Source organism: Eucyclogobius newberryi, unplaced genomic scaffold, assembly GCF_026437365.1.
Source record: "Eucyclogobius newberryi isolate DKJ021-1_F unplaced genomic scaffold, fEucNew1.0.hap1 SCAF_13, whole genome shotgun sequence".
Lineage (NCBI taxonomy): Eukaryota > Metazoa > Chordata > Actinopteri > Gobiiformes > Gobiidae > Eucyclogobius > Eucyclogobius newberryi.
In genome coordinates this window covers 21,074,214-21,101,981 of record NW_027315757.1, presented here as the reverse complement: position 1 = coordinate 21,101,981, position 27,768 = coordinate 21,074,214, and the positions used below count along the sequence as shown (strand labels likewise).

The following is a 27,768-nucleotide window of genomic DNA, read 5'->3' as shown; positions in this document are numbered from 1 at the left end:
ATGCGCTCTCCTTCTCGCTCTCTGCCCCTCATTTCAACCAGGCGCTACCTCAGCTCGCTGGAGCCAAGGCACGGCTCCCTGCGCCGGCCGGCACGCCGCTCCCACGCGCCGCTCCCGTACCGCCCGGTTGAAGGCCCAAGCCGGTGGACACTTCTTTCAGAAGCTATGACGATAAATATCCACTTTTTGTCCGCCTCCGCACTTCCTGGTTCCACGTCTGGAGGCACGCAGCTGATGACGTCACCATCACTCCACGGCCGGCAGCTCGACCTCTCAGCTCTCTCTGGTGGCGGGAGCCAGGTTTTACAACTCAATTTAAAACAGATTAAACAATTTCATAGGGACTTGGCAATGTCCCAGCTTTGTCCTTCACAATGTTGAGTTCAAACGCTCCCTCTTTTCTCAATCTTTCTCATCAAATAATTTCTCTAATCCCCTCCTTTGAAGTTGCACTCAACTCCCTTGACCCACATTCCTCTATCCCTCCTCTGTACCTACTGCGACATTCTTCTGCTACATTCATTGCTACATTCTACTACTATAACCCACTGCTATAACCCACTGCTATAACCTACCGCTATAACCTACCACTATAACCTACCGCTACATCCTTCAGCTACATCCTTCAGCTACATCCTACAGCTACAACCTACAGCTACATCTTACAGCTACATCCTACAGCTACAACCTACAGCTACAACCTACAGCTACATCCTACAGCTATAACCTACAGGTACATCCATGTTATCTAACGTAACTGTAGCCATACAGCATGCATGTAGCTTCGCTACTAGCACATATGACACGGGACAGGCTCTAACCACAGGGCCTAGAGCAGGGGTGGGCAATTATTTTCCTCCGAGGGCCATATTCGAATCCAGGCAAGTAGTGGAGGGCCGGCCCGCGATCATTGGTGTGAAAAAAAAAAATCCAAAAAATTAAATATAAAAAAAAATATCACTTTTTTTTCAAATATAGGCTATTGAATCTATTATTTAATTTATTTCATGTCATATGTATTAAGGATACAAGTGCAGACAGATGCCTGAGAGCAAAAAATATATATATATATTTTTTAAATATTACTTGGACAAGCTTGGCGGGCCGGATTGAAAGGCCCTGCGGGCCGTAGTTTGCCCACCCCCCCCTAGAGGCTAGCTCTCAAACACCCATGTACCGATCAACGTACCATCTTCAGTGCGCTGGCTCTTCACCATTCATTTTTATTCTGGCTTAAGCTATTCTATCTTTTTTCGCTCTCCGCTCATGCTTACTATACTACACTATTCTGACAGTTGCTTATCAAGCTGTTCCTTCTCTCTTATGCGAAGCGTCCGCATCCTTTTCCGCCAACTTATGCAACCTTCACATCTCGTAGGCTCAAATACACGCTCACATCGCCTTCCGGCTTTTGCCATATTCCATGCCAGCGCCGCCCATTCTCTCTTTCACCCCTCATCCCATTCATCATCTACATTACGCCGACTCGTGCCATCATACTACTCCAACCCCTTCAGACTCTGGATTCATCCCACCCCCATTAGTCCCTCCCTCAATCACTCATCCCTCCCTCAATCACCATCCCCAGCCACGCTCGCTCTGAGTCCCGCCGGCAGCCACGCTCACGGCAACCACACTCACTCCAAACCACTGCGCCAGCCACGCTTGCTCCGAGCACTAACCTCGCCAACAGCCCTGCTCGCCCCAACCCACAGCACCACACGCTCGCCCCGACCCACGGCAGCCGGCCACACGCTCGCCCCGACCCACGGCAGTGGCCACACGGAGCTGTCTCTCTCTAGAGCAGTCACCAGGCACCGGGATGCTCAGTCATCTCACATTCCCTCTTTCTCAGAAGAGGCATATCTCAGAATGCACCTCAACCCATCGTGCATCTTTGATGCCCCACTCTTTCACCACACCTCTAATTACCCACAAGCCCTATTTATAAGGCCTATTCACAGCATCTCTGGTTGTCTCTGCTCTTCCAACCCCAACCTCCCACCCCATGTCTCTATAATCTCAACCTTAACACATCACCATCTATGGAAGGGGGGTTCTGAATTGGCTGGGCTGATTACCCGAGACAGAACCCCTATCCTGAGTCTCTACCCAGCCAACTCTCGTTGCTCGATCGTCGCTCGATCGTCTCTCCATCGTTGATCCATTGTCGATCCATCATCGTTATTATCAATAAATATTCTTCCATATTCCATAGTTGTGGCGTGGTCCTTGCAAGTGAATCTTTGTTTATCCTAACAGACCTGTAATTGTCCATATAAATCCTATTGTCACCTGGCTGCCACTCCCTCATCACTGAGTACTTGATTAACATCTGAATGGCCAGGGCTGATGCCACCCCATGGCTTCAAAATGCTGCTATACACTGCCGGACGATTGAACCTTAAGCTACGTACACACCGCGGCGGCCAATTCGCGCCCGACGCATTTGAAGACAAACGCCCCGGACGCACGTTCTCGACCGGACTACGTCCGTAAAATACACTCAACAGCAGACGCGCGTCCGAGTCGTCCTGCACATGCGCAGTGGACGAGTTGTGCTGTGTTGCTTTTCTCGTGGTGTAAATGGAGTTTAATGTTGGACCATGGCTTTGGTTTGTTAACTTTACAAAGTCCAAAAGCGGAGGCGATGGGCTCCGGGGCTTGTCTGGGACCCGCATATACTTCAGAGGTGAGCAGAGTTTAGTCAATATCATTATTCGCGCCAAGAGCTGCGTCTGCGGGGTTTGTTTTGGGTCTTTTTCCGGGTCGTGCGTAGCACATCATCTCAGATTGGCTGCTGTGGCGCATCTGCCGCAGGAAGATGAACAAAGCTGAACATGTTGCGCCGGCCGCTTTGGGCGCCTCGGGCGCCTCGGGCGCCTCGTACACGCGCCCAAAGCGCCGAGAGCGTACGAAAACGCACAAAAACGCATGAATCGCGCCGCAAAAACCAAGAAATCGCGCCGCCGGAAATGCAGGACGCGCTCGACGAGCGTTTACATAGACTTTGAATGTAAACTGGCCGCTTCGGCTGCCGCGGTCTGTAACCCCCTTTAAACCTACATTTCTGTTTAGAGAGGGGTTCTCTTTTTAAAAAAAATGACCTCCTTAACTCCTCTATCAAACCATCTCTTCTCCTTCTGCCGCTTAGAATCTTCACCTCACTGTTTTCAATTGAGTGGTTTGTGGCTTTAAGATGAAGATGCACGGCGCTCTGGGGTCCTGAAGTCTTCTGTGCTGATACAGCCTTTTGTGTGGTGGCTGTTTAGTCTCACCTATGCACCGCTCTTTACAACTGTCCTCACTGCATTGGATAGAATACACTATATTGCTCTGTTTTTGTGTCAGTATCTTGTCCTTATGACTATGTTTTTGTCTTAAAGTGTTGCCCGGTTTAAAATAAACAGGGATTTTGTGTTGTCGTAGTTTGTCCCGTTTTTGGTTCTCTTCACATTGTTTAGAGCCCAAGCAGGGTAACCACAGGCTGAGCGAGCATTCAGGACATGTTTTTCCTCTTTCCTCTTGCCCTCTGAGCTGGTGGGCACTTCTTGGGCTCTGTGTTGCAATGTCCTGATCACCCCCAGCTTGTGCTGTAGTGGGTGGTTAGAGTCAAAGAGCAGGTACTGATCCTTGTGTGTAGGTTTCCTATACACTTCTATCTGGAGCGTCCCGTCCACTCCTCTGATAGTGGATCAGTCAAGAAAGGCCAAGGTTCTCCTTATCATCTTCTCTTGTTAACCTGATATGTGGGTCCACCGCACGTGTTCTGAGAAGACTTCCAGCTCTTGTTTCTTGATTGTCACTCAAAATACTCAAAATTGGCAGTTCTAAGAAAAGAGCAAACCATAAATTGACTAAAATACTTCTATCGTGCACTGAACAATAGTTTGTTTGTTCTAGAATCATCCTTTCTCAAACAGAAGACTAGACACATGTGCTGTGGTTGGAAATGGAGGGATTCTGTCCAATAGCGGCTGTGGAGAGGCCATAGACTCCGCCCAGTTTGTGATCAGGTGAGCGCGTGCACTAACACAAAACCACATGCAGATTATAACATGAAACTTTGACAAATGTTACACGTTGTTGCTTTTAGGTGCAACATGCCGCCTCTTGAGGGGAATTTCTCCAAAGATGTGGGAACAAAGAGTGACATCGTGACGGCTAATCCCAGTATTGTTGTAGAGAAGTAAGTTATTAATACAGTTTTGAACGCTTTATTGTCAGAGGGTACAGCTGAAATGTAGCAAAGGGGGAGGATGTGAGGGAGGGTTAATTAAAGGTGCTCTATGTCGGTGTAAATCCCTCATTCATCCAGGAGTGTTCCATTGTAGAAAAAGATTCAGTTGTTGTCATCTGGACTCTGTTTTTTTAATGTCATTCTATAACATGTATCTTATTCATAAAGTTGTAAAAAAAATCCTTTGAAAAACATGATTTCTTACCGTGAGTGGTGTTTCTTTGTCTCCAGGGAAACAGACAAGTTTAATGCCATAAAGTGGAGGCAAAGCATTAAAACAAATACAAAATCTATATAGTATAAAAAACTGATGCCTAGATATTTTTTTTAGATATGGGAAACTTCTGAAGCATCGCCGTCCGTTTGTCGACCACGCTCGTCTCTACGGCGACGCCATGCTGCTCGCTCCCACTTTTAGCTACAGAGCCAACACAGAAGTGACCCTACGAGCCTTTTACACCATCCAGGACTCCGAGCTCCCGATCCAGCCCGTTTCCATGAACCCGGTCTACCTCAAAAACCTGAACGGGTTCTGGAAGACCCACGGCTTAAATCCCAAGATTTTCAGACTTAGCACTGGTTTGATGATGACCAGTTTGGCAGTAGAAATCTGCGACAACGTGCATCTGTATGGGTTCTGGCCGTTTGATCAACACCCGCACACAAAACAGCAACTCATTCATCACTACTACGACAACAAGCTGCCCGTTCCGGGGGTTCACTCCATGTCGGCCGAGTTTAAGTTGTTGCTATAGTTGCACAGAGAGGGAGTCCTCAAACTTCACCTGGGACAGTGCCCACCACCGAGACGGTGGAGGTTTTTCTCCTGACAAACAGGAACATAACTTAAAGTGCGTATACGACAGGTTTGTATGATTTTCTAATTATGACTTAGTTTGGTAGTTATATTTTTGGCAAAAGTTAAAATATATTTAGCTCAACTTTGAGGAGTGGTTCAACCTGTCATAGGCACTTTAACAAGATAATGGCCAAGTCCCAATTCTGTTCATTTGGATCCTTGACCCAATACCTTGATTCCTCTGCTGGGAAGGCAAGGCAAGTTTATTTGTAGAGCACATTTCATACACAAGGCAATTCAAAGTCCTTCACACAGCAGGAAAAATGCATTCAAATCACAAAGAAATTATGGAAACGGAAATACAATGAAATTAACTAAATAAAATTAAAAATTAAAAACACAAAAGAAAAAGAAAAAGACCTTAAAAATACCTCAATAATATGTCTATTTCTACCTTTGCTTCATCAATGAAGTGGTAGAAGATCAAAGTAAAGAGGAAACAGAATTGGAAGTGGCAATTTAGGTGAAATTTTTTTCTGGGATGATGGACAACGGAGAATTGTCAAAATATTCTGTATTTTTTAACAGTTTTCTATTTTTAATGAACATATTCTATCGATTGATTGTGAAAAATAACTATTAATTGTTTGTATAAATTGCGATATAAGATAAGATGTTCCTTTATATATGTGACCTACGATACCCTGTGTGTGTGCAAGCATTATGTGTTTTAATGATTTATTTTCACTGATTACAATAAAAGACAATTAATTGCATGAACTACATTTGTAATATTTAAAAATAAGTCAAAAACAAACCAGTGCAAGCCGTTTAATACTCTGTTACAGAAGCATTCAGCCACAAAATGCATTCAACGTTTCTAAAAGAGCTTTACTCATAATAGACATGATTAATGGTTAAAATCGTGGAAAAAATTTGCAAATCAAATTGAAAAACGTCCCATCTGAAAACTATTAGGCCAACATGTGTCTGTGAGTAATTCTATCCAGACATTTTTTCTGAAAGGCGATGTCCTAGCTTTGTAACACGACTGCAAATTTTGATTTAATAAATGTAAAATAAATAGGTTTCATGACATAAGACGGAAAAGTTACACGCGCACCGTTAATAAAAGCCTCTTGAATGTGTTCATATGACCCAGAGTCGTCATCTCACTGCAAAAGCGTTGAGCATAGGAGAGACTAAACAGCCACTTCACAAGAGGCTTTATCAGCACAGAAGACACAAAAATTCAGGACCACAGAGCGCCGTACATCTTCATCTTAAAGCTACTAACCACTCTATCCAAGACAGTGAGGTGAAGACTAAGCAGGGAGAAAAGATGGTTTGAAAGAGGAGTTAAAGAGGCAATCTTTGTTAAAAAAGAAAGAAAACCGTCCTTAAATAGAAACGATGTCATGAACAGGTTAGTTTTGCTTCAAAGGTGCAGTGATGTGAAGAATACTTAAGTCATAGAATAATGAATACCTGCATTACAATGTATTTTTGACATATTCCATTACTTGGTCTGATCGACTTTGGTTTTTCCAACACGAATCTGGCAAATCTAAGTCTTAATGTTAAACCATATAATTATTTGTCATGAATTGGGTCCACAATGTCCTTGTAATTGAATGATATTGAAAAAAAAGAATGATGTTAGATGTATAGACTAGGGTTGTCAAAAGTATTGAAAATCAAACACTATTAGATGTTTAAATTAGTGTTGAAGCTGAATAAGAACAGGAATCGGGACTAAAAAAATCACATAAATTGGAAAAATATGACCTTTCCAAGCTTTATCAGAGTTGGTAAAAGACCACTGGGTTTGAATAGAAAAAACATATACATACAGATACTCTAGTATTTTGTTTACCATGATAGAGAAAAATACAAATCAGTATTTAGAATAGAGTATATTCCTTAGTATCGAAATCGAGTTTGAAATGTTACTATTGTGACCCAGTAAAAACATATCAGAAGTTATTAACCAATCTGCATCTGCCTTCAGGGGCTTCACTTATGAAAGTTCCTGTTAGAGATTCAGTTGTGATTGTGTTCTGAGAAGTCTATTAGCCCCCCCTACATGTAGTAATAAGTGATAACTGCAGCGGGGGTCAGTAAATGAGTAAATGTACGTAAGTAAATGTAACTTAAGTACAGTTTTGCTTCATCTAAATTGTTTCGGAAAACAACTGAAAGTTTATTCACCTTGAGTTTAGTTGAGGAGAAAAGCAATAGATAATATTCTAATAGTAACATGCTATATCCAAAAAGTCCAGTGTCCATTTTACTCTTTAGTGTTATTAAACTATTGTAAGTAAAGGTAAATCAACCATTCCAAGTAAGTGAACATTATTGCACATTTTATGTTCAAAGTTACTAATGTTTAACAAATATCTTGGAAAGTTTGAGTAAGTTCTGTGATTTTATCAACTATTTGTGTTTTACAGTGTATGTCAGTGGTTCCCAACCTGGGGGTGTGGGGTCCCCAGTATCCCCAGGAACTAAACCAGGAACTAAACCAGGAACTGAACCAGGAATTAAACCAGGAATTAAATCAGGCATTGATTATTAAAAGGCCTCCAAAGCTTTAGGTGATTCTTACGGTGTTGAATTGCCAAAGTTTATAAAGCAGAGTCTGCTGTTTGGACCCAACACACTCGCTCTGCTGTTGCTATGATCTGACCTGCCACTGGTCTGTAAACTAGAACACCACATAGCAATAGTCTAAAGAGTCTGCGTGTGCATTAGACTATAGTCTACTGTGAGCTGCTGCACACATGCTCCTCGTGCTGCTGTGCGCTCTTGGCACGTGCCTCCTGCAGAGCACGGGCTGAGTCTTTTTATACTGGGGCACAGCTGATTTATACTGGGGCACATACTCCAGTAAAAGGCTCTGGTAGAGTCCCTGGCTAACTCCAAACAGAAAGGCCCCAAACCACCTGGCGTTCTCATATTATTACCAGCAGAGGGCGACAGACATGAGCTATAATCATTTGCAATGTGCATGTTACCATGTGCCAGAAGGTGGCAGTAGTAGACCACTTTAGGGGAAGCAGGCTGAACTTGAAGGAAACACTGAAAACGGGTTGAACTGTAGATGTATTTGGGTGTTTGTCCTCAAATAAAGGACACTAAAGGACAGAGGGAGTGGGTATATAGTGGTTTATGGCTTACTCTCTGCTGTTTTTTCCCTATACTATACTTTTGTGCTTTGCCTTTATCCAGAACGATCCCATTTAAACAGAACAGTTTCCAAGTGCAAAAAGCATTTAAAGCAGAAAACATTTAGCTCTGAAAGTCAACAAAATCAAACAAACGTCTCTGGGAACCTGTCAGCTGCAGTGCCTGGGGACCCATGCTGGTTTAGCACTCTCACCTCACAGCAAGAAGGGTTTTGGCACCAAGTAACTTACAGGTCAGATCAACAATATGGCTGTCACCAGTTCCATGTGTTTTTGTGACAAAGGTGAGCCATGTAACACTTGGATACCAACCGCCATAAAACACCAAAGAAGAAGAAGAAATAAATGTATATTAACCATTTCACTGGATTATTTTTTGATGCATGGAAGACAAGTGTACTTAAGGACTTAAGCACAGTTTCAACAATAAGTGCTGCAGGGCACTAACAATAACAAGCTTATCAATATTAAAATGGAAAGATTTGGTTTCTGGTCTGACTGGTTGCACGTCACACTGCGATCATCATAACAATGACTCAAATCTCATGTTGTTGGATTAAGGATTGGATTAAGTTCAGGGCTAACAGTGCTGAAGAGAGGGAGCAATGAAGCTGAAATATTTATTCATTTTGATGCTTGTAGTCCTTCTTTTTGTACTCTTATGCACTCTGCCACATGTGGTGAAAATGCAGTACGGGTAAGTGTCCTAAACCTCCGATTAGAGCTGATTTGAACACAGCTTTTTAAAAACTGGCAGGTGTTAGAAGCCGGACTTTAAACCTTAAAAATAAATAATGAATTCTATAGATTTTTTTTTTTTTATTGACTGAAGAAATCAGCCCTACAGGTGTGTATCTTTAGGGCGGTGTTTCTTTAGTCAATTAAAAAAAAAAAGAAAGAAATCTTGTGATCTGCAGCTCTTTTTATGAATCCAGAAGATAGTTAGTTTTATTTTGAGCTAAAGGAGGGAGATGATGCTTTAGTTCTTTAATACAATATTTAATGTGATTGAGATCAGGAATTTATTACTTCACTGGATTGTCTGTTTTAGTATCATGTTGAATTAACTATTTTGAGGAAACTTACCATCCGGTTTGACTGCATGAAACCACTTCTCAAAGCTCTCGTCTTCTGTGTGGAAATCATTGGTTCATCCATGTTATTCTGTTTGCATCTGTTTTTTAATGCATTTATATTGAAAAATAATGGAAAAGCATGTAAGAAAAGCAGCCTCGAAACTAAAATCATCAAACGTATTGGGTAAATTAGGAAAGTGTTATATGTATATGTATAAAAGTGTTATTATATTGGAATGAACAGGAAATGTTTTATGTGTAGCAGATATTAAATATTATGCATTTTCAAGTTTCCATGTCCAACCTTTGAATACTTTACTCTGGTGTGATAAACAGATAACAAGATCAAGATAACTCAAACATGAACAAATAAAACCAAATATAATGTTGTGGAATTTCTCTTCTGCCGATCATCAATAAATAAAGTAAAACAATAGAACAGAGCTGTCTTCTCTCAAACGTGAAAGTTTAATTCTGTTGTACAATCAGAATTAATCTCTCCTTTGTGTGGATTCGTCGGTTACTCTCCAGAACCGGTTTTTCCACACGTCAAACAGGAACTTCAGATAGGATTTAGAGCAAGCATTAGAAGACAAAAAGATATATCAATAAATCATAATCGTAATAATTGCAGGTTAGAAACACAATGCACATGTCATGACCTTCTTTTACCCCCTTCCCTTTAGTTTTGTTAATACATTATTTTTTCTATTTAAGTCAAGACAACACAGGAGAATGGGTTTGGAAAATCTTAAATTAGACACAGGACACAGAAAAGATCATTTAGTAAGCTTTATTACGAAGTTTTTTTTGCGCTCAGAACCCAGCGGAAGACAGTGATCATGGGCACTCCATAATCCAATTGAATTAGATGTCTCCCCCGGGCCTGGTGGAAGATGTGGTGAGAGGGTAGAGAGGATGATTAGGATGAGAGGGATGCAGAGGAGGAGGAGGGGAGGTGGTGGGTCGCAGTACGTCTGAAGCGGCCGAGCCATCTGCCTGAGGGCTTAAATGCGACCGCCTGTGCGCTGATTGGGATGGAGTGACTTGGGTGCGTTGATTTGCGGATGTGGAGCAGGTGCGAGGGGCGATGACGCGGGCGTCCCCTGTCCTTACACCCTCCCTTCTTGGCCAGGAAAAACTACAAAACCTCCTGGGGAAAAAGTAGAAATCTGGAGGAGTTCATAGTGAAGGAGGGATCTGACTCACAGACGGAGAGACAGACGCCCGCTCGATGATGGAGCTGGGGAGAGGTGTCCTGTTAAGGTGGTCGATGCAGATCAAGTTAGGTCTTCCAGGTGAACTTACGCAGGCTTCATTTCACCCTGGAGAGACTCAGACACAGGACACAGAAAAGATTGTTTAGCAAGCTTTATTTAAAAGGTTATTTGGTGCTCAGACCCCGGCGGAAGACATAGTGATCATGGGCACTCCATAACCTAATTAAGATTAGATGTCTCCCCCCAAAAACCAGGGGCCTGAGCCGGTTATTGCGGATGCCGGGCAAACGGCAGAGCGTAGAACTGGAAGTGCCGGGCAGACGGCAGAGCGTAGAACTGGAAGTGCCGGGCAGACGGCAGAGCGTAGAACCTGAAGTGCCAGCAGACGGCAGAGCGTAGAACTGGAAGTGCCGGGCAGACGGCAGAGCGTAGAACCTGAAGTGCCAGCAGACGGCAAAGCGTAGAACCGGAAGTGCCGGCAGACGGCAGAGCTTAGAACCGGAAGTGCCGGCAGCCGGCAGAGCGTAGAACTGGAAGTGACGACAGACGGCAGAGCGTAGAACCGGAAGTGCCGGCAGACGGCAACTGGAAGTGCCGGCAGACGGCAGAACGTAGAACTGAAAGTGCCGGCAGATGGTGAAACGTAGACTGGAGGTGCCGGCAAACGGCAGAGCGTGGAGTTGCCGGCTAACGGCAGAGCGTGGAGGTGCCGGCAAACGGCAGAGCGTGGAGGTGCCGGCAAACGGCAGAGCGTGGAGGTGCCGGCAAACGGCAGAGCGTGGAGGTGCCGGCAAACGGCAGAGCGTGGAGGTACCGGCAAACGGCGTCGAAGGGAGGTGCCGGCAAACAGCATCGAGGGGAAGTGCCGGCAAATGGCATAGTGGGGAAAGCGCCGGCAGACGGCGGAACGTGGAGGTGCCGGCAGAAGGTAGAGCGCAGAGGTACCGGCAGGCGGCAGAGCGCGGAGGTGCCGGTAGACGGCAGAGCTTGGCGGGGAGCGCGCCGGCAGACGGCAGAGCGTGCAGGTGCCGGCAGACAGCATAGCAAGGACTGGAGGTGCCAGCAGATGGCGGAGCGTGGAGGCGCCGGCAGACGGCAGAGCGGAAGCAAGCACGTAGAGGTTGACCGTGAAACATGGGTCGCGGACGAAATTAGGACAGGCCGGGAGAGGACAGAGCTAGCGTTGCCTGAAGGGCGAGGGGACATTAATGAGGAAATCTAGACCACCACCAGTATTTGTGAGTCGAGACTGCACCAGAGGTGCAGGGGACGTGGGCTGCAGAGCCCGGAGTAGAGACGGGGGCATAGGAACGTTGTTGGTCTAGGACTGTTCTGAAACCAGGGTGCAGACTAAGCTGGCCTGCTGTGACAATGTGGGGCCTTTACCTTTAGAGACTTTGAGTCTTAGATATAATAGACTTACCATACCTCATCAAAAACCAGAGGAGGCGGAAGCGTCCATGTGGAAGCGCATGGAGTCGGGAGACTGAATGAATTTACATGGGAAAATAACTACCGTTCCAATTGAGAGGAGGCAGGACCGGAAAGCGAGGTGAGACAGAGGTCGGACAAATTGAAAGGGGGAGGGGACGGCGCTAGCCAGGTCGAGCAATGTGGAATGAACACTGAGGCAAGGTGGCCCGGGAGGCCGGAGGTTGGCACTTAAACTATAGCGAGACGAATGACGGCGGTATGTTGCAGATGCGGATAGAGGTTAGCGTGAATTACGTGATTAGCCTACCGAGAGGGGCCCTGGGTAAAGCAGCTGTTGGTGGGGCTGCAGGACGGACTGGACCGGTGCTGCCACTCCCGTTACACACATGTGCTAGTGCGTAGGGCATCGAGCGCTCCGGGGGTGTCGCCAGCTTGGCCGGGGAGTTTGAATTAAATGACATGGACGTGCGGTGCTTGCACTGATCGTTGTGCGGTATCACTCCGACGTCACGGTGCTGACGCGAGAACCTGTATGCTCGTGTGTGCGCCTTCTTCTCGTCAGGTGTGCTCTCCGTTTCGTGTGCGCTCCGTCTCGTGAGCGCTCCGTCTCGTGTGTGGCCGTGTTTGTGAGGGGAGGAAGGAGAAGATGCACCGCAAACGTGCAAACACGGTTTAAACCGTCTAAACGGCTCTACGACTCCGGTCGCCTATAGACCTCGTGCAGTCACGTGACAAATGTCAGTACACCTTTAAGGCGCATGCTTACACCTGAACACTACAGCGAGAGCCCAATTACATTCGTCCAACCCGACATTATCAAAATATGACGAGCATTTAGATGGTGACTTAAAGAAACGATATGTGGCAAAAAGTTCACTTGTCGGGGTGCAGGACCCCTATAATTTGCCTGCAAGTTTATTCACGTCAATTCAAGACTGCCATCCATCCGACATCCCGGACTTTGCGTACCACGACCTGTACAATTACTTAGTTAATTGTCATTCCCACTTCACAGGAAAAGCAATGAAAGCTTTCAAAAGTTTAGATGCGTACAATTATTTCATGTCAGGATGGATTAGTGGAGTCTAGCTGTGGAAAGTGCCGAATAAGCCATTGTTTTTAATCATGTCGAAGGTGAGTGCAATTTAAATTCAAAATGTTTCCTTTATTCAGAGAGTGACACTGACGCACCATTTTTATATCTATACATTTTGTTAATTGATCAACAGCAGCTCTGTCAGTCTCTTCTTTTCTCCTCTGTTTACACTGCTGCCTTCTCTCAAATGTCTCCAGCGCTCGTGTGCGTTTCCTCTTTTCCGGTGAGGACACAAAAGAGAAAATTTATGGCACATAGGCAGGTGACAGGGGGTCTTCACTTTTTTTACCAGAAAAATACAGATGTGTAGGGTCATCAGTCACTTTCTGATATAAAAAACGGAAAATGCTAAGTATGCTCAATCTTTCGATGCTTAGCACAATCTATCTTTAATTTCAGGCCTGTTACAGTTCAATGCGATAGCTTTTGGCTCAATTGGTTGGTACATCAATGGATGTACCAATCCCCTGTAGATTAGTACATCCATACGCTGAGCATGAGATTACCATCTTTTTGTAATTGTGTTTGAGGTGAAAAGATGTGAATAGAGACGCAAAAGTTCAGTGTCGGCAGTGTTGTTGCAACGCTTGCTGGGTTGTTTTGCCGTCCGGACGCATGTGTGAGGTCACCCTCTGACGTCAGCTGCACGAGGTCTATTGGGAAAACGACTTGGTTGGGACCCAAAAATATCGCTACAATTGTGATTTATGCAATATATACGCAGATAAAACATTTAAGAATACTTCATTTCGACTGGGGGCGTCACCGGGCATCCAGCTTGGGGCCCTGCATGGCTGGCAGGCGAAACCTGGGGCCAGCCCCCTGGAGACGAGGATTGAGAGCGGCGACGCGTAGTAGAGGGCCTGACGAACAGCCGCGGCAGGAACCGGAGCCGGCGCGATCCGGTGAAGCGAATGGCTGCGGCAAGCGGGAGGAGCGGCGCGGAGAAGGACGTCCCAACGGTTAGATGCGGCCGTGGAAATGATTATTTCCAGGTTCTTGGCCGTGGGGCGCGCGGCTGGTGGATGAGAAGCGGTTTGAAGCGAGCCGGCTCAGCTGAGAGGGGTCCGGGCACGACCCAGTTAAACCCCCCCGAGCCCGGGCGTCGCCTTCGCAGCGGACGTGCGTTCTTCCAAGCCAGAGGACCACGGGGAGCGGGGAGCCTGGGGGGTCATCTGATCCGAAATCTGCCAAGGTATGAGACACAGTGTATTTGCGGTCGCAGTGCGGTCTGAAGCGGCCGAGTCATCTGCCTGAGGGCTTAAATGCGACCGCTTGTGCGATGATGGGGAGCAGGTGCGAGGGGCGATGACGCGGGCGTCCCCTGTCCTTACACCCTCCCTTCTTGGCCAGGAAAAACTACAAAACAGAAACCTGGAGGAGTCCATGGTAAAGGAGGGATATGACTCTCACAGACGGACAGGCGGACGCCCGCTTGAGTGCGATGATGGAGCTTGGGAGAGGTGTCCTAGCATGGTGGTCGACGCAGATCAAGTTAGCCAGGTGAACTTACGCAGGCTTCATGACTCATCCAAATGTTGTTCTCAATCTGCGGATCTAGTCTGAGAACTCGGATACTCTTACTCTTAGTAAGCCCCGCCCACCGGGCGGAACCCCTGATGATAGCCTGTCCTGTTTTTGTTTACACTGATTTTCTTCTGAAACCAATAATCTTTGTAAAGCTCTGTAATTGGCCAAAGAAATCCTATTGTTTCCTGGCTGCCACCCCCTCATCACAGAGTACTTGATTAGCATCTGAATAGCCATGGCTGATGCCGCCTCATGGCTTCAAAATGCTACTATACACTGCTGGAAAATTGAACTTTAAACCTCCATTTCTGTTTAAAGAGGGATGCTCTTTTTTTTTTTAACCAAAAATTGCCTCCTTAACTCCTCTCTCAAACCACCTCTTCTCCTTCTGCCGCTTAGAATGTTCACGTCACTCTCTTTGTGGCTCTAAGATGAAGATGCACGGCGCTCTGGGGTCCTGAATTTGCATGTCTTCTGTGCTTATACAGCCTTTTGTGTAGTGGCTGTCCTCACTGCATTGGATAGAATACACTACATTGCTCTGTTTTTTGTCAGCATCTTGTCCTTATGACAAATCAGGTTTTGTCTTAACGTGTTGCCCGGTTTAAAATAAACAGGGATTTTGTGTTGTTGTAGTTCGTCCCGTTTTTGGTTCTCTTCATATTGTTTAGAGCCCAAGCAGGGTAACCACAGGCTGAGCGAGCATTCCGGACATGTTTTTCCTCTTCCTTCCTCTTTTCTCTCCTCCTCTTGCCCTCTGAGCTGGTGGGCACTTCTTGGGCTCTGTGTTGCAATGTCCTGATCACCTCCAGCTTGTGCTGAAGTGGGTGGTTAGAGTCAAAGAGCAGGTACTGATCCTTGTGTCTAGGTTTCCTATAAACTTCTGCTAGGTTCTAATTATTCTGAGAATAACAAGACAAGATACGGTCGTTAAAATAAAATAATTTGTTCCCTACAATTACAAAACTAACAGACTAAAACACGCCTGTCCCTCAAGTTCCCCCAGACCGGTCTGCCCATCGTCTGGGGGCTTCTCACACACAGAACAAAGAAGATGAATATTCATAAGAAGGTGGATCTTCTCTGGCACCAGCCGTACCAGGCTGTACCTTCCAGGACATCCTAATATGGTCATGAGATGTGACCCTTGACCCAGACAGAGAAGTTGGGGTAGAAGCAGACACAAGCAGACAGAACAAGAATTTGAAGTGTGTGTGTGTGTGTGGATGTGTCCAGTCTGCAATAACAATGAAAGGTATATTAATGCATTACAATATTAAATGCTTATTAATTACTACACTTCTATCTGGAGCGTCCCGTCCACTCCTCTGGTAGTGGATCAATCAAGAAAGGCCAAGCGGTTCTCCTTATCATCTTCTCTTGTAAACCTGATATGTGGGTCCACCGCACGTGTTCTGAGAAGACTTCCAGCTCTTGTTTCTTAATTGTCACAAATGTGTCCATGTAGCTGTATCAAAGACTTGGAGGAGTGCCTGAAAAGGAGGTCAAGGCCTTCTTCTCAAATTGCTTCCTATACATCTTGGCCATGATGGGAGAAACGGGGACTTATTCTGTCTGTAGAAGTGTCCCCTAAATAGAAAGTAAGTGGTGTTTAGACAGATGTCTAGTAGTTTGCAGATGTGTTCAGGTGTCAGCTTAGTCTTGTCCTTTAAGGTGGTGCCCTCCTGCAGTCTCGTCCTCACCACTGCTACTGCCTCAGAGGTCGAGATGCAGGTGCACAGTGACACTAAATCATACAAAACCATGAGATCATCTGGGTCCATTTGGAGATGGATCACTCCTGGACGAATGAGGGATTACACCGACATGATCTGTACTCACAATGTACTAGTAATAATACTAGTACTAGTACAACTACATCTAGATCTTGTATCTGTTTGACTTTTCTTTAATCTGGTTCAGTTAATGAGAAGAAAGCAAAACAAATTATTTGATTTTTCTTCTGAATGTTTAGGTCTCAACACAGGGAAGTAAAGCCATCACATTCTCCAGCCACACGTGCTTCCAATCCTGCTGACATCTGCGAGAACTGCCAGTGAGTACAACCACTAAAGATATACTGCGCAACTTTTCTAGAGTAGGGTACATCGCCTGCTCCATAGATCTCACCTGTAACTTTGCCTGGTGCTGTTACATACTTGTCTTCATGGAAATAGATTGTTAAATACCACGCATTCCAGGCAAATTAAATACATTACATACAGGTTTTTTTTTTAATCATATGTGTGTTTTGCAGAAATGTAATTCAACAAGTCTTGGACATCTATTCTCAGGCTTGGACAAAAAACAAGGACAATCACCGGCAATTACAGTCAGATTTCACATTTTCGTCCATATATTTGTTTTGTGCGAGTTATTAGACTAAAGCTGTTGATGTTGCTTTTGCAGATCTAAGTTGAGTTTCAAGTGCAACGGTTTTAACGATGGCATAATCACTCAGGCAAACACTCCTCTGATGTCTGTGCTGGTTTATGACGGGGACAAGGCGACTGTGAATGTAACGGAGGAGATGTTCAACACGTTTGCAAAGGTACGACAGCTGCAACAATGGACAGAAAATCTAACAGTAACTACAGAGTCTTCAGTGACACTTTAAGCACTGGCATTAGGCCAACTGAGATGAACGAATAGCTTGGTTTAGGGTTTGGTGGCACAGTCGTATAGTCTGATAAGTGTCACTCACTGTCTTCTTTGGAGACTGTCACGAACAAAAAACAACGTCATAAAGTTAAATCAACAAATGCCTTTCTGTTCAATCGAAACAAATGGAGCTGCCAAATCTGTTACGACGACCCAAATTACACCCTCTGTATGTTTTGTTGTACAGCCAAATGGAGACAATAAGCCATGAACTATCCTTCCACTAGGGGCAATTTTCAAAAGATTCTTACCAGCCACACTCTGTATATTATAATGCAATCCTTTATTAACCTCTTTGAAGCTACGTGTGAAGAAGGACCAATTAAACATTTTACTGTAAGTGTATTGTATAAGTAGCGCTAAATCGGAATGCTATGAACTGGTCAGTACATAAACATTTTATTGATAACAAAATTACGATAAGTTTGTTATCTTAAAGGCGCAATGGATGATTTTTTGGTGATTTGAGAACTCAGGCGGAAGTGCGCATGCGCACTCCCCCGTGTGGACTGATACAACACAAGTGCGTTTGTTTTGTTAGCGCGACGGATCGCATCTCTCGTCTCCCGTAGATTTCCGTCTTCTTCTGAGTCAGCTCGAACAGTCTTTCTCCGTCTTCATTTTGTCCCGTACACTGAGGGAACTATATTATGATAGATCAATGCGCTTAGACACGCGGAAACGTGGGGACGAGCTGCACGCGGCTGCAGGTGAGCCGTAGGCAGTGGTGGCTGGTGGTACAAATGATAGGGGGGGCTATTTGACATGACCGTGTTTTTGTTTTTTTTAAATGTCCAAAATTGAAATTTTTAACATTGACTGTATGGATACATATTTTAAATACACATTTACAACTGAATTAATTAAGTAAACACACTTTATTTCCACTTTTGTTAATGCTAATACAATGACTTAGAGGCAGATACCATTTGTGAGAAAATACATTTGACATAAAATTACATTTTACACTTTATAAAATGATCTCAGTGATACTGTCACTTATAGTGCAGAGTAGCAATTACTACATTAAGAGGAAATAAAAACACAAACAATTGTTGGTGTTTCATAAAACAGCTTCTAAGTGGCATTAGTTACTCTGAAATACATGTGTAACATTTTACATTTTTATATTTAATCATACCATTATTGCTGTATTGAAAGTTGTAATTAATGGCTTTCTTTCATGGGTTTTCTAATAACCAAAGCATATTTTTATCAAGAGAAGTTAAGCGATACTTAATGCTTAGCGTTAGCCTTATGCAAGTAAAAAAAACTGTGTGTTTGTGTCATGGTAACGGAGCACGGAGTTTGACAGACACATGTGGCTCGGATTGATACAAAATCAGCCGCTTTCAACACAAATAAAGCCAGCAAACAGTTGAGCAGCTCATTCGTTTTGGACGTACCTTTTGTCACAGACACAGTCTGTAGATGCAGTTTTAAGACGTAAACACGGAAAGCACGGCGTGTATGGCACTTCCTCGTAGGCGCGTGCACATGGCTCTGTCTCTAGCTTAAAAAGCGTAGCTCCATGGCGTAACTTCTACGTTCAAAAGGGCGGTTTCTGGAGCGCCCAATAGTCGCTATTTTCCTATGGAGAAAGCCATAGTGACGTAGTCACTTTTGATTGTGATTTGATTGGCTAAAAATCCCCATTGCTTTTCTATATTGCTCTGGGGCGCTTTTCAAAGCGTGGTCTGCGCCAGGCAGCAGACCACGCGGCGCGTTAACAAAGTATACATCTATATCTATTTATAGATATATATATGGATATATATTATTATTATTTTACACATTTACACTAAGTTATTTCTGAATAAATTATATTGTTTTTAGACACAAACCGTGTCAGGGACCGTGCCTCTGGACTGGCAGACCGGGGTGGTGGTCCCTCTGTTCAAGAAGGGGGACCGGAGGGTGTGTTCCAACTACAGAGGGATCACACTCCTCAGCCTCCCCAGTAAGGTCTATTCCAAGGTACTGGAGAGGAGAATCCGACCGATAGTCGAACCTCGGATTCAGGAGGAGCAGAGTGGTTTTCGTCCCGGTCGTGGAACACTGGACCAGCTCTATACTCTCCATCGGGTGCTCGAGGGTTCATGGGAGTTTGCCCAACCAGTCCACATGTGCTTTGTGGATCTGGAGAAGGCTTTCGGGGCCCTTTGCTCAGGGCTGTCCGGTCCCTGTATGACCGGAGCAGGAGCTGTGTTCGCATTGCCGGCAGTAAGTCAGACCTGTTCCCAGTGCATGTTGGACTCCGCCAGGGCTGCCCTTTGTCACCGGTTCGGTTCATAGTTTTTATGGACAGAATTTCTAGGCGCAGTCAGGGGTCGGAGTGTGTCCGGTTTGGGGACAACAGGATCTCATCTCTGCTGTTTGTAGACAATGTTGTCCTGATGAATCCCTCAAACACGGACCTCCAACATGCACTGGGACGGTTTGAAGCGGTTTGAAGCGGCTGGGATGAGAATCAACACCTCCAAATCCGAGGCCATGGTTCTCGACCGGAAAAAAGTGGCTTGCCCTCTCCGGGTGGGTGGGGAGTCCTTCCCCCAAGTGGAGGAGTTCAAGTATGTCGGGGTCTTGTTCACGAGTGAGGGAAGGATGGAGCGTGAGATTGACAGGCGGATCGGTGCAGCGGCTACAGTGATGCAGTCGCTGCATCTGACTGTTGTGGTAAAGAAGGAGCTGAGTCGAAAAGAAAAGCTCTCTATTTACCGGTCGGTCTACGTTCTGACCTCACCTATGGTCATGAGCTTTGGGTAATACAAGCGGTCGAAATGAGTTTCCTCCGCCGTGTGGCTGGGCGCTCCCTTAGAGATAAGGTGAGAAGCTCGGCCACACGGGGGGAGCTCGGAGTAGAGCCGCTGTTCCTCCACGTTGAGAGGAGCCAGCTGAGGTGGCTCGGGCATCTGTTCCGGATGCCTCCTGGGCGCCTCGCTGGTGAGGTGTTTCAGGCATGTCCCACCGGGAAGAGGCCCCGGGGAAGACCCAGGACACGCTGGAGAGACTATGTCTCTCGGCTGGACTGGGAATGCCTCGGGATCCCCCCGGAGGAGTTAGAGGAAGTGTTGAATGAAATCAAGTGTTGAATGAAATCGTCCATTCAACCTTTAAGTTCGGGAGCAGGACCACACCTCTTCCTGTGGCTACACTATTTAATCCAGATCACATACACCTGTGTTTATGACATTGTGCACACGCTCCATGGCGGCGGAAGCCCTCGTTCAAAAACACACTTGTTACTTACCTTTCAATTGATCAGCTCGACCTTGTTCCTTCCGATGCATCGGCCCGACCCTTGGCCTCATCTCCCCCAGCACAGGAGAGCCGTAACTGGCCATCTTCCATGGGATCCCGCTGCTACCTGTCCGGTCCCATCTTTCAGCTGTTCACACAGGCGCAGCTCTCGCTTACGGTCGGTCCTTTTTTTTTTTTTTTTGCCTTCTCCTGCTTGTCTCGTCTCACTCATGTCAGTCTGGTAGCTCACTCTCCGGGTTCCGTCCACGCTCCAAGGCCAAGCTCCCATCAGCAGACCGGGGTCCCGTCCAATGTTCCCTCAAATTTTTCATCTGTCTGGGCAACCACACAAGGTTCTTGGGCACACTGAGGACCACTATGAGCAACATCAACAACAACGCTGTGGCCAAACACCAGTATCACGCCTGTTCAAAACCTTGGATCATAGCGAGTTACATGGCTTATTAAAATAATCAAATTGCATCAGCAATTTTCATTTGTTTACTTTTATTACAAACAATTTGGCCCACTTAAAATGAAAAATACAAAAGTCATGTTGTTCATGAGATGTATGTATGTTATATGTGAGAGTCCTGCTGGCTGTGGTCCAGATGTGGCCTGGCTGAGGGACTTGCGTCTCTTAACTCTTAGCCGCATTATTGTTAACTAGCAAACTTACATGGTGAGTATGGGCAGAGCACATTAGCAAGCACTATCAATGCTATGATTGGCTGCGTATCGTAAACCGTATCGTATTATAAATGATACGATACAGCCCTCCTGAATAAAAGCCGTGCACACGATATTTACTAAGAAAATAGAACTTGTCCATATACAGGCCGCTCCTAATAAACTGCAGGTGCCCACGTTGTAACATGAGATATTTACACATAAATAAACGTGGTAGTGATGCATCTTTTGAACCCGGGGTCTTTCGGCGCACCCGCGGTCCGCTGCGCTGCAGAAGTAATTAGACTAATTTCTCAGTGAATAGGAGTTGGATTGTAATAAAACACAGCATTTTGGAGTTTAACAAACAAAGAACAAATCATAGCTGTCCCCTCTGTCCTCGATTACTCTGTGTGAGCTGATTTATCGGTGTCAGTGTCTTCACATCTGGTTAGGTTGTAACATGAGAGTAATGATGCACATGATGTCTTTTGACTCGTGAGTCAGGTCTGGCCAAGAAAGTTTCAGTTACACAATAGTGACAGCCAGTTGTCTTTGGAACGCTCCTGCGGTCCTGCTGCTGCGCCTTGAGACTAATTAGACGATTTTCTCCATGAATATGAGCCTGATTGTAATAAAACACACAGCATTTTGAATCTAAAAATATAGAGAACATGACGTGTCCCCTGGACAGTGCTTCTACTGTCCACTAGAGTCTTCTACAGTGTGTCAAACGCTTGCGCTTCCTGCTAAATTTCCCCTGTGGCCGCTTGGCAATTAGATTAGATTAGATTAGGTCTAATATTAGATATTCATTTATACGTGTATGGCGGATATTATGTGAGCAGTGCGTAATTGCGCAGGCGAGCAGCTTACAAGGAACAGTGGTCCCGCCTCCGATCACATCTGCTAGTCCCGGATTGAAATCCTCCCGTGCTCTGGATCCTCCCCCCTCCTTAAGCGCCCTCTGTACGTGCTCTTCATTCCGCTCTACATTGACCCTCCGCATGGACGGCGGCAGATCTCCAGACCGTGCTCAAGACGAAAGGCATTCGTTTTCACGACGCCATCAACAAATCACCTTGTTCAAACTTCTCTTTGGCCAGCAAAATTCACCGTCCACTCTCGTTCCTTACGCATTTCTTCGCTCCCAGGAAGCGGAGTGTTCTCTGTCCCGCCCACTTTATGGGCTGCAGAGGCTCCTCCAGGTAAGTATTCCTCCAACGTTGTCTCGTTTCTCCCGCACAGAGTTGCCGATCTCTCCTAGTAACCCTCTCTCATCGTTGCCAGACTTGATCACCCCTTTCAAGTAATTCATTCATTTATTTGCTCGCCCCTCCGGCTTTCAATCGTTGAAGAAGCTGGCATCTCTTGATACATTGTAAAAATAATATATAAATATATTTTTTAAAAGCAAACAAAACAAAAAACAAACACAACTTTTTGCAGGCCTCACGTTGCGAGTCTCCTCAAAAACCGGTTCACTGCGTTTCCAGGTTCCAGCGTTTTGTCCTCTGGCAACGCGTTGCCAGGTTCCAGCGTTTTGTCCTCTGGCAACGCGTTGCCAGGATCCAGCGTTTCCTCCTCTGGCACCGCGTTGCAGGAGTTGTGTAAACTATACTGTAACAATGACAGAGAAATGAGGCAAAATATAACCAAGTTGTCTTGTCCAAAAGTGAATATTTCTTTCAGCCATGCACAGCCAAAATGCTCTCCCTCACAGTTGTCTTTCCCTCCCTGGTCTGAACCAGAACAAAGATTGAGTTCAACTTATCAAGGCACATATGCACAAAACCAGTCTAAACATTTTGAAAAACACACTCAATGTTCTTCCGCATGCTGTCAGTCTGTTTACCCACGGATGGTCGGATGCAGAGCCACAATAAGTGTGACCCGGATGTTAATGTTGACCTAAGTTTATGGCATCAGGCAAAGACATTACATTTTTACATCACAAAGGTTCTAGCGTTTCCTCCTTGAGCCACCCTATTGCCAGGTCCCTGCATTTTATCCTCTGTTACCACCTTTTGTCTTCTGGCTCAGAGTTGCCAGGTTCCAGCTTTTATCTTAGGTTCCAGCGTTTCCTCTTCGGGCACCGCGTTGCAGGTTCTAGCATTTCCTCCTCGAGCACCGTATTGCCAGGTTCCGGCGTTTTAGCCTCGGGCACTGCAATGCCAGGTTCCAGAATATTATCCTTTGTTACCGTGTTTTGTCCTCTGGCTCAGAGTTGCCAGGTTCCAGCTTTTATCCTCTGTTCCAGCGTTTCCTCCTCGGGCACCGCGTTGCCAGGTTGTAGCGTTTCCTCCTCGGGCACTGCGGCCTGCGATGCCGTCTCTTCCCTCTTCGGGCACCGGAATGCCGCCGTTTCCCTCTGTCCTTCCATGTTCTGGGAGTTTCCAGGCACCAACTCAAAGTTAAACCGGAGCTCTCGTCTCAGGAACCTTCTCCTCATGCTCCAAACAGCAGCTTGTCTCATTTGGTCATCTCCACTTCACCATGAAGATCATCCCCTAGGGACAAGCCCTTAATCTCCCACCTCCCGACCCTCGGGTCTTCTGTTCATCACTCCAAAGCATTTTGATTCTCATCCAGTCCAAGTCGCTGCTCCACTTTGATATGCCAATCCATCAGCCGGTTTTGGGGGTTACTTTAAGGCAGGGGTGCCTACACGTCGAACGTAATCTACCGGTCGATCTCAGAGGCGCCGTAAAGCGCCGACAAGCAACGAAAAGCGACGAAAAGCAACGAGAAGAGATGGTCCTTAAAAGCTTCCATAGACATGTTCCTTTTGCCTTCTTCGGGTTGTTCCCTCGCTCTGAGGTTGCCTTGTCCACAACAGTTCTCCTCACCCTGGCATCAAGGATCTCCAACCAATGCTTAGTCTTCCCCTAAAACAAGCAAGATCACAGTGGTAGTTCAAACATGATTGACTTATTCAAGCTAAAATCAGTTTGAGCTCCTTTGCAATCTTCCAGGACTTTGCATTCTGGTTGTCAAGTGACGCTTCCCCTCATGACTCAATCTTCACTACCGATCAAGGCCAGATTGTATCAGGTCCTGCTTCATCCCTTAAAGAAAATCCTCGCCTGGGAACATTTCCCTCCGAACTTTTCTCGCATTGGCGCTGCCACATCTGTCAAGCAGTTGTTTACCGCCTCATTATATCATGGAGCACTGGTTCACCATGGCCTTCAAGGTCTACGCCCACCATAACCTCCGCCTTCTCCAGTCTGCCAGGCTGGCACTGCCTCTGTTAAGCTTCTTCTGGGGGAGCCTACAGCCCTCATCGCAAGAAACCCCAAAACTGCATCAATTTCTGTACATTTGTGTTACTGTTTCTCGCATGCCAATAAACCCTTTGCATCGTAGCTGGGGTTGAGGTCCTTGCTATGAACCCAAAACCTCCAAGTACCATCGCCCTAGAAATTAGGTAATACATTGTAACTACCCCCCAATGGTCCGATTCCAGACTCTTCTGCATTTGAACAGAATGTAGGAGGGACTGGCTGGTCAGGCAAGTGGTTTTGTGGTTTAGGGTGTTGCACAAGTGTAGTTGGTTTTCGTCGCAGCATCAACCACTTTTGATATGTTTAAAAGGATACTTTGCTTTTGTGATAACATTTTGCCGATGTTGTAAAAGAGGGAAAACAAGCTCAATTATCAAAACACTACTGCAGTAACACCTAAAATACTCTGGTGTTTCTCAAAATTGGCAGTTCTAAGAAAAGAGCAAACCATAAATTGACTAAAATACTTCTATCGTGCACTGAACAATAGTTTGTTTGTTCTAGAATCATCCTTTCTCAAACAGAAGACTAGACACATGTGCTGTGGTTGGAAATGGAGGGATTCTGTCCAATAGCGGCTGTGGAGAGGCCATAGACTCCGCCCAGTTTGTGATCAGGTGAGCGCGTGCACTAACGCAAAACCACAACAAGATCATAATATAAAACTTTGACAAATGTTACACGTTGTTGCTTTTAGGTGCAACATGCCGCCTCTTGAGGGGAATTTCTCCAAAGATGTGGGAACAAAGAGTGACATCGTGACGGCTAATCCCACAATTTTTGTAAAGAAGTAAGTTATTAATACAGTTTTGAACGCTTTATTGTCAGAGGGTACAGCTGAAATGTAGCAAAGGGGGAGGATGTGAGGGAGGGTTAACCACTTATTCATTGATCATTGTTCATTGTTTTATGTTACTCCAATCGCCAAGACAAGTTCCTATATTTGGGATTTTTGATCATTGACAATTGGCAATAAACCCTTTCTGATTCTAATTCTCATTAAAGGTGCTCTATGTAACTTTTCAGGAGGAAGGTCAGGACCTGCCATTTGTTTATCTAGATGTTCTTGCTTGGCCTGCAAAATGTCGTTATATAACATGTATCTTATCCATCAAAATTGTGCAAAAAATACTATGAGAAACATGATTTCTTACCGTGAGTGGTGTTTCCTTGTCTCCGGGGAAACAGACAAGTTTAATGCCATAAAGTGGAGGCAAAGCATTAAAACAAATACAAAATCTATATAGTATAAAAAACTGATATTATAAAGAAAACAAAAGGCAGTGCTTAACTGATATTTATTTTTAGATATGGGAGTTTTCTGAAGCTTCGCCGTCCGTTTGTCGACCACGCTCGTTTCTACGGCGACGCGATGCTGCTCACTCCCACTTTTAGCTTCAGAGCCTACACAGGGCTGATCCTGCGAGCCTTTTACACCATCCAGGACTCCGAGCTCCCGATCCAGCCCGTTTCCATGAACCCGGTCTACCTCAAAAACCTGAACGAGTTCTGGAAGACCCACGGCTTAAATCCCAAGATTTTCAGACTTAGCACTGGTTTGATGATGACCAGTTTGGCAGTAGAAATCTGCGACAACGTGCATCTGTATGGGTTCTGGCCGTTTGATCAACACCCGCACACAAAACAGCCACTCAATCATCACTACTACGACAAAATTCTGCCGGGGGGGTTTCACTCCATGTCGGACGAGTTTAAGTTGTTGCTAAAGTTGCACAGAGAGGGAGTCCTCAAACTTCACCTGGGACAGTGCCCACCACCGAGACGATGGAGGTTTTTCTCCTGACAAACAGGAACATAACTTAAAGTGCGTATACGACAGGTTTGTATGATTTTCTTATTATGACTTAGTTTGGTAGTTATATTTTTAGTAGTTATATTAAAATATATTTAGCTGAACTCCCTTTTGAGGAGTGGTTCAACCTGTCATAGGCACTTTAACACGATAATGGTCCCAATTCTGTTCATTTGGATCCTTGACTCAATACCTCGATTCCTCTGCTGTCAATCAGGCTTAAAAGAAAAAGACATACCTCACAAATATGTCTCTTTCTACCTTTGCTTTATCAATGAAGTGGTAGAAGATCAAAGTGAAGAGGAAACAGAATTGGAAGTGGCAATTTAGGTGAAAAGATTTTCTGGGATGATGGACAACGGAGAATTGTCAAAATAATTCAGTATTTTCTAACAGTTTTCTATTTTTAATGAACATATTCTATTGATTAATTGTGCAAAATAATAACTATTAATTGTTTTTATTAATTGCGATATGTGATCTACGATGTCCTGTGTGTGTGCAAGCATTATGTGTTTTAATCATTTATTTTCACTGTTTGATTACAATAATAAAAAACAATTAATTGTTGCATAAACTACATTTGTAATATTTTAAAATAAGTTCAAAACAAACCAGTCCAAGCCGTTTAATACTCTGATGTTTCAGAAGCATTCAGCCACAAAATGCATTCAACATTTCTAAAAGTGCTTTACTCATAATAGACATGATTAATGGTTCAAATTGTGGAAAAAATTGGCAAATCAAATTGAAAAACATCCCATCTGAAAACTATTAGGCCAACATGTGTCTGTGAGTAATTCTGTCCTGACATTTTTGTGAAAGGTGAGGTCCTAGCTTTCAATAATCTTAACAAGGTGCAAATTGTGATTGAATAAATACCGTAAAATAGATTTCATGACATACGGCGGAAAAGTTACACGCACACCACAAAGCACTCCCCATTCAAATAGATTAAGTCACCTTTTTCAATTCATCATTTCATTGAATGGACGTGTATTCATGGGTTTCTGGCAAAAAGACACAACATTTTTGATTCTAAGTGTGCTATTTCTATAACAACGTTGGAATGTTGCCATGATGAAAACGGCAAATCAGGAAGGAATCATTATGCCTGAACCTATTACCAGTTGCTTCTTTGTTTGTTTTTGTGTGTGTGTGTGTTTTTAACCAACCCTGTTCTGCCACTCAACCACCTCTACTATTTGCACTCTTCTTGCAAATGTAATTTTTTTTTTTTTTTCCACATTTAGGGTAAGGTTAGGATTAGTTATTTGCTTTGGATCGACACAAAATGACATCAAATAATTGGAACTGTGACATCATATTTAGTTAGGGCTTTTTTGTCAGCGCTTTTTATGTTGACAGCTAAATACAAATAAGTGGAAGTATGACAACGGCTTCATTAGCGTTAGATCTGTAGGATTGGATTTTTGTCTTGTGCAGAGTCCCTTTTTCAAATAAATGAATGTAAATAAAGAATCAAAAATAACGGACACGTTTTGACTATTTGAA

The 27,768-nt window shown here is 44.8% G+C and overlaps 2 protein-coding genes across 2 annotated transcripts; both read left to right on the top strand.

The window, feature by feature from the left end:
* LOC140358788 (alpha-2,8-sialyltransferase 8F-like) lies at positions 1-4,995 on the top strand. Its single transcript, XM_072443835.1, has 4 exons — positions 1-300; positions 3,904-4,016; positions 4,097-4,189; positions 4,572-4,995. Exons 1-4 carry the CDS (start codon positions 1-3, stop codon positions 4,993-4,995), a joined length of 930 nt encoding a protein of 309 aa, XP_072299936.1.
* A 3,816-nt stretch (positions 4,996-8,811) lies between these two features.
* Positions 8,812-27,768, top strand: LOC140358211 (alpha-2,8-sialyltransferase 8F-like). The gene is made up of 7 exons (XM_072442902.1): positions 8,812-8,924; positions 16,559-16,639; positions 16,841-16,915; positions 16,993-17,134; positions 24,945-25,057; positions 25,138-25,230; positions 25,749-27,768. Exons 1-7 carry the CDS (start codon positions 8,833-8,835, stop codon positions 26,242-26,244), a joined length of 1,092 nt encoding a protein of 363 aa, XP_072299003.1. The 5' UTR covers positions 8,812-8,832; the 3' UTR covers positions 26,245-27,768.

Coding starts and splice junctions, on each gene's coding strand:
- LOC140358788 (XM_072443835.1), top strand. CDS start 1: ATGCGCTCTCCTTCTCGCTCTCTGCCCCTCATTTCAACCAGGCGCTAC. Junction 301..3,903: donor TCTCTGGTGGCGGGAGCCAG/GTTTTACAACTC, acceptor TGTTTGTTCTAG/AATCATCCTTTCTCAAACAG. Junction 4,017..4,096: donor TCCGCCCAGTTTGTGATCAG/GTGAGCGCGTGC, acceptor TGTTGCTTTTAG/GTGCAACATGCCGCCTCTTG.
- LOC140358211 (XM_072442902.1), top strand. CDS start 8,833: ATGAAGCTGAAATATTTATTCATTTTGATGCTTGTAGTCCTTCTTTTT. Junction 25,058..25,137: donor TCCGCCCAGTTTGTGATCAG/GTGAGCGCGTGC, acceptor TGTTGCTTTTAG/GTGCAACATGCCGCCTCTTG. Junction 25,231..25,748: donor CCCACAATTTTTGTAAAGAA/GTAAGTTATTAA, acceptor ATTTATTTTTAG/ATATGGGAGTTTTCTGAAGC.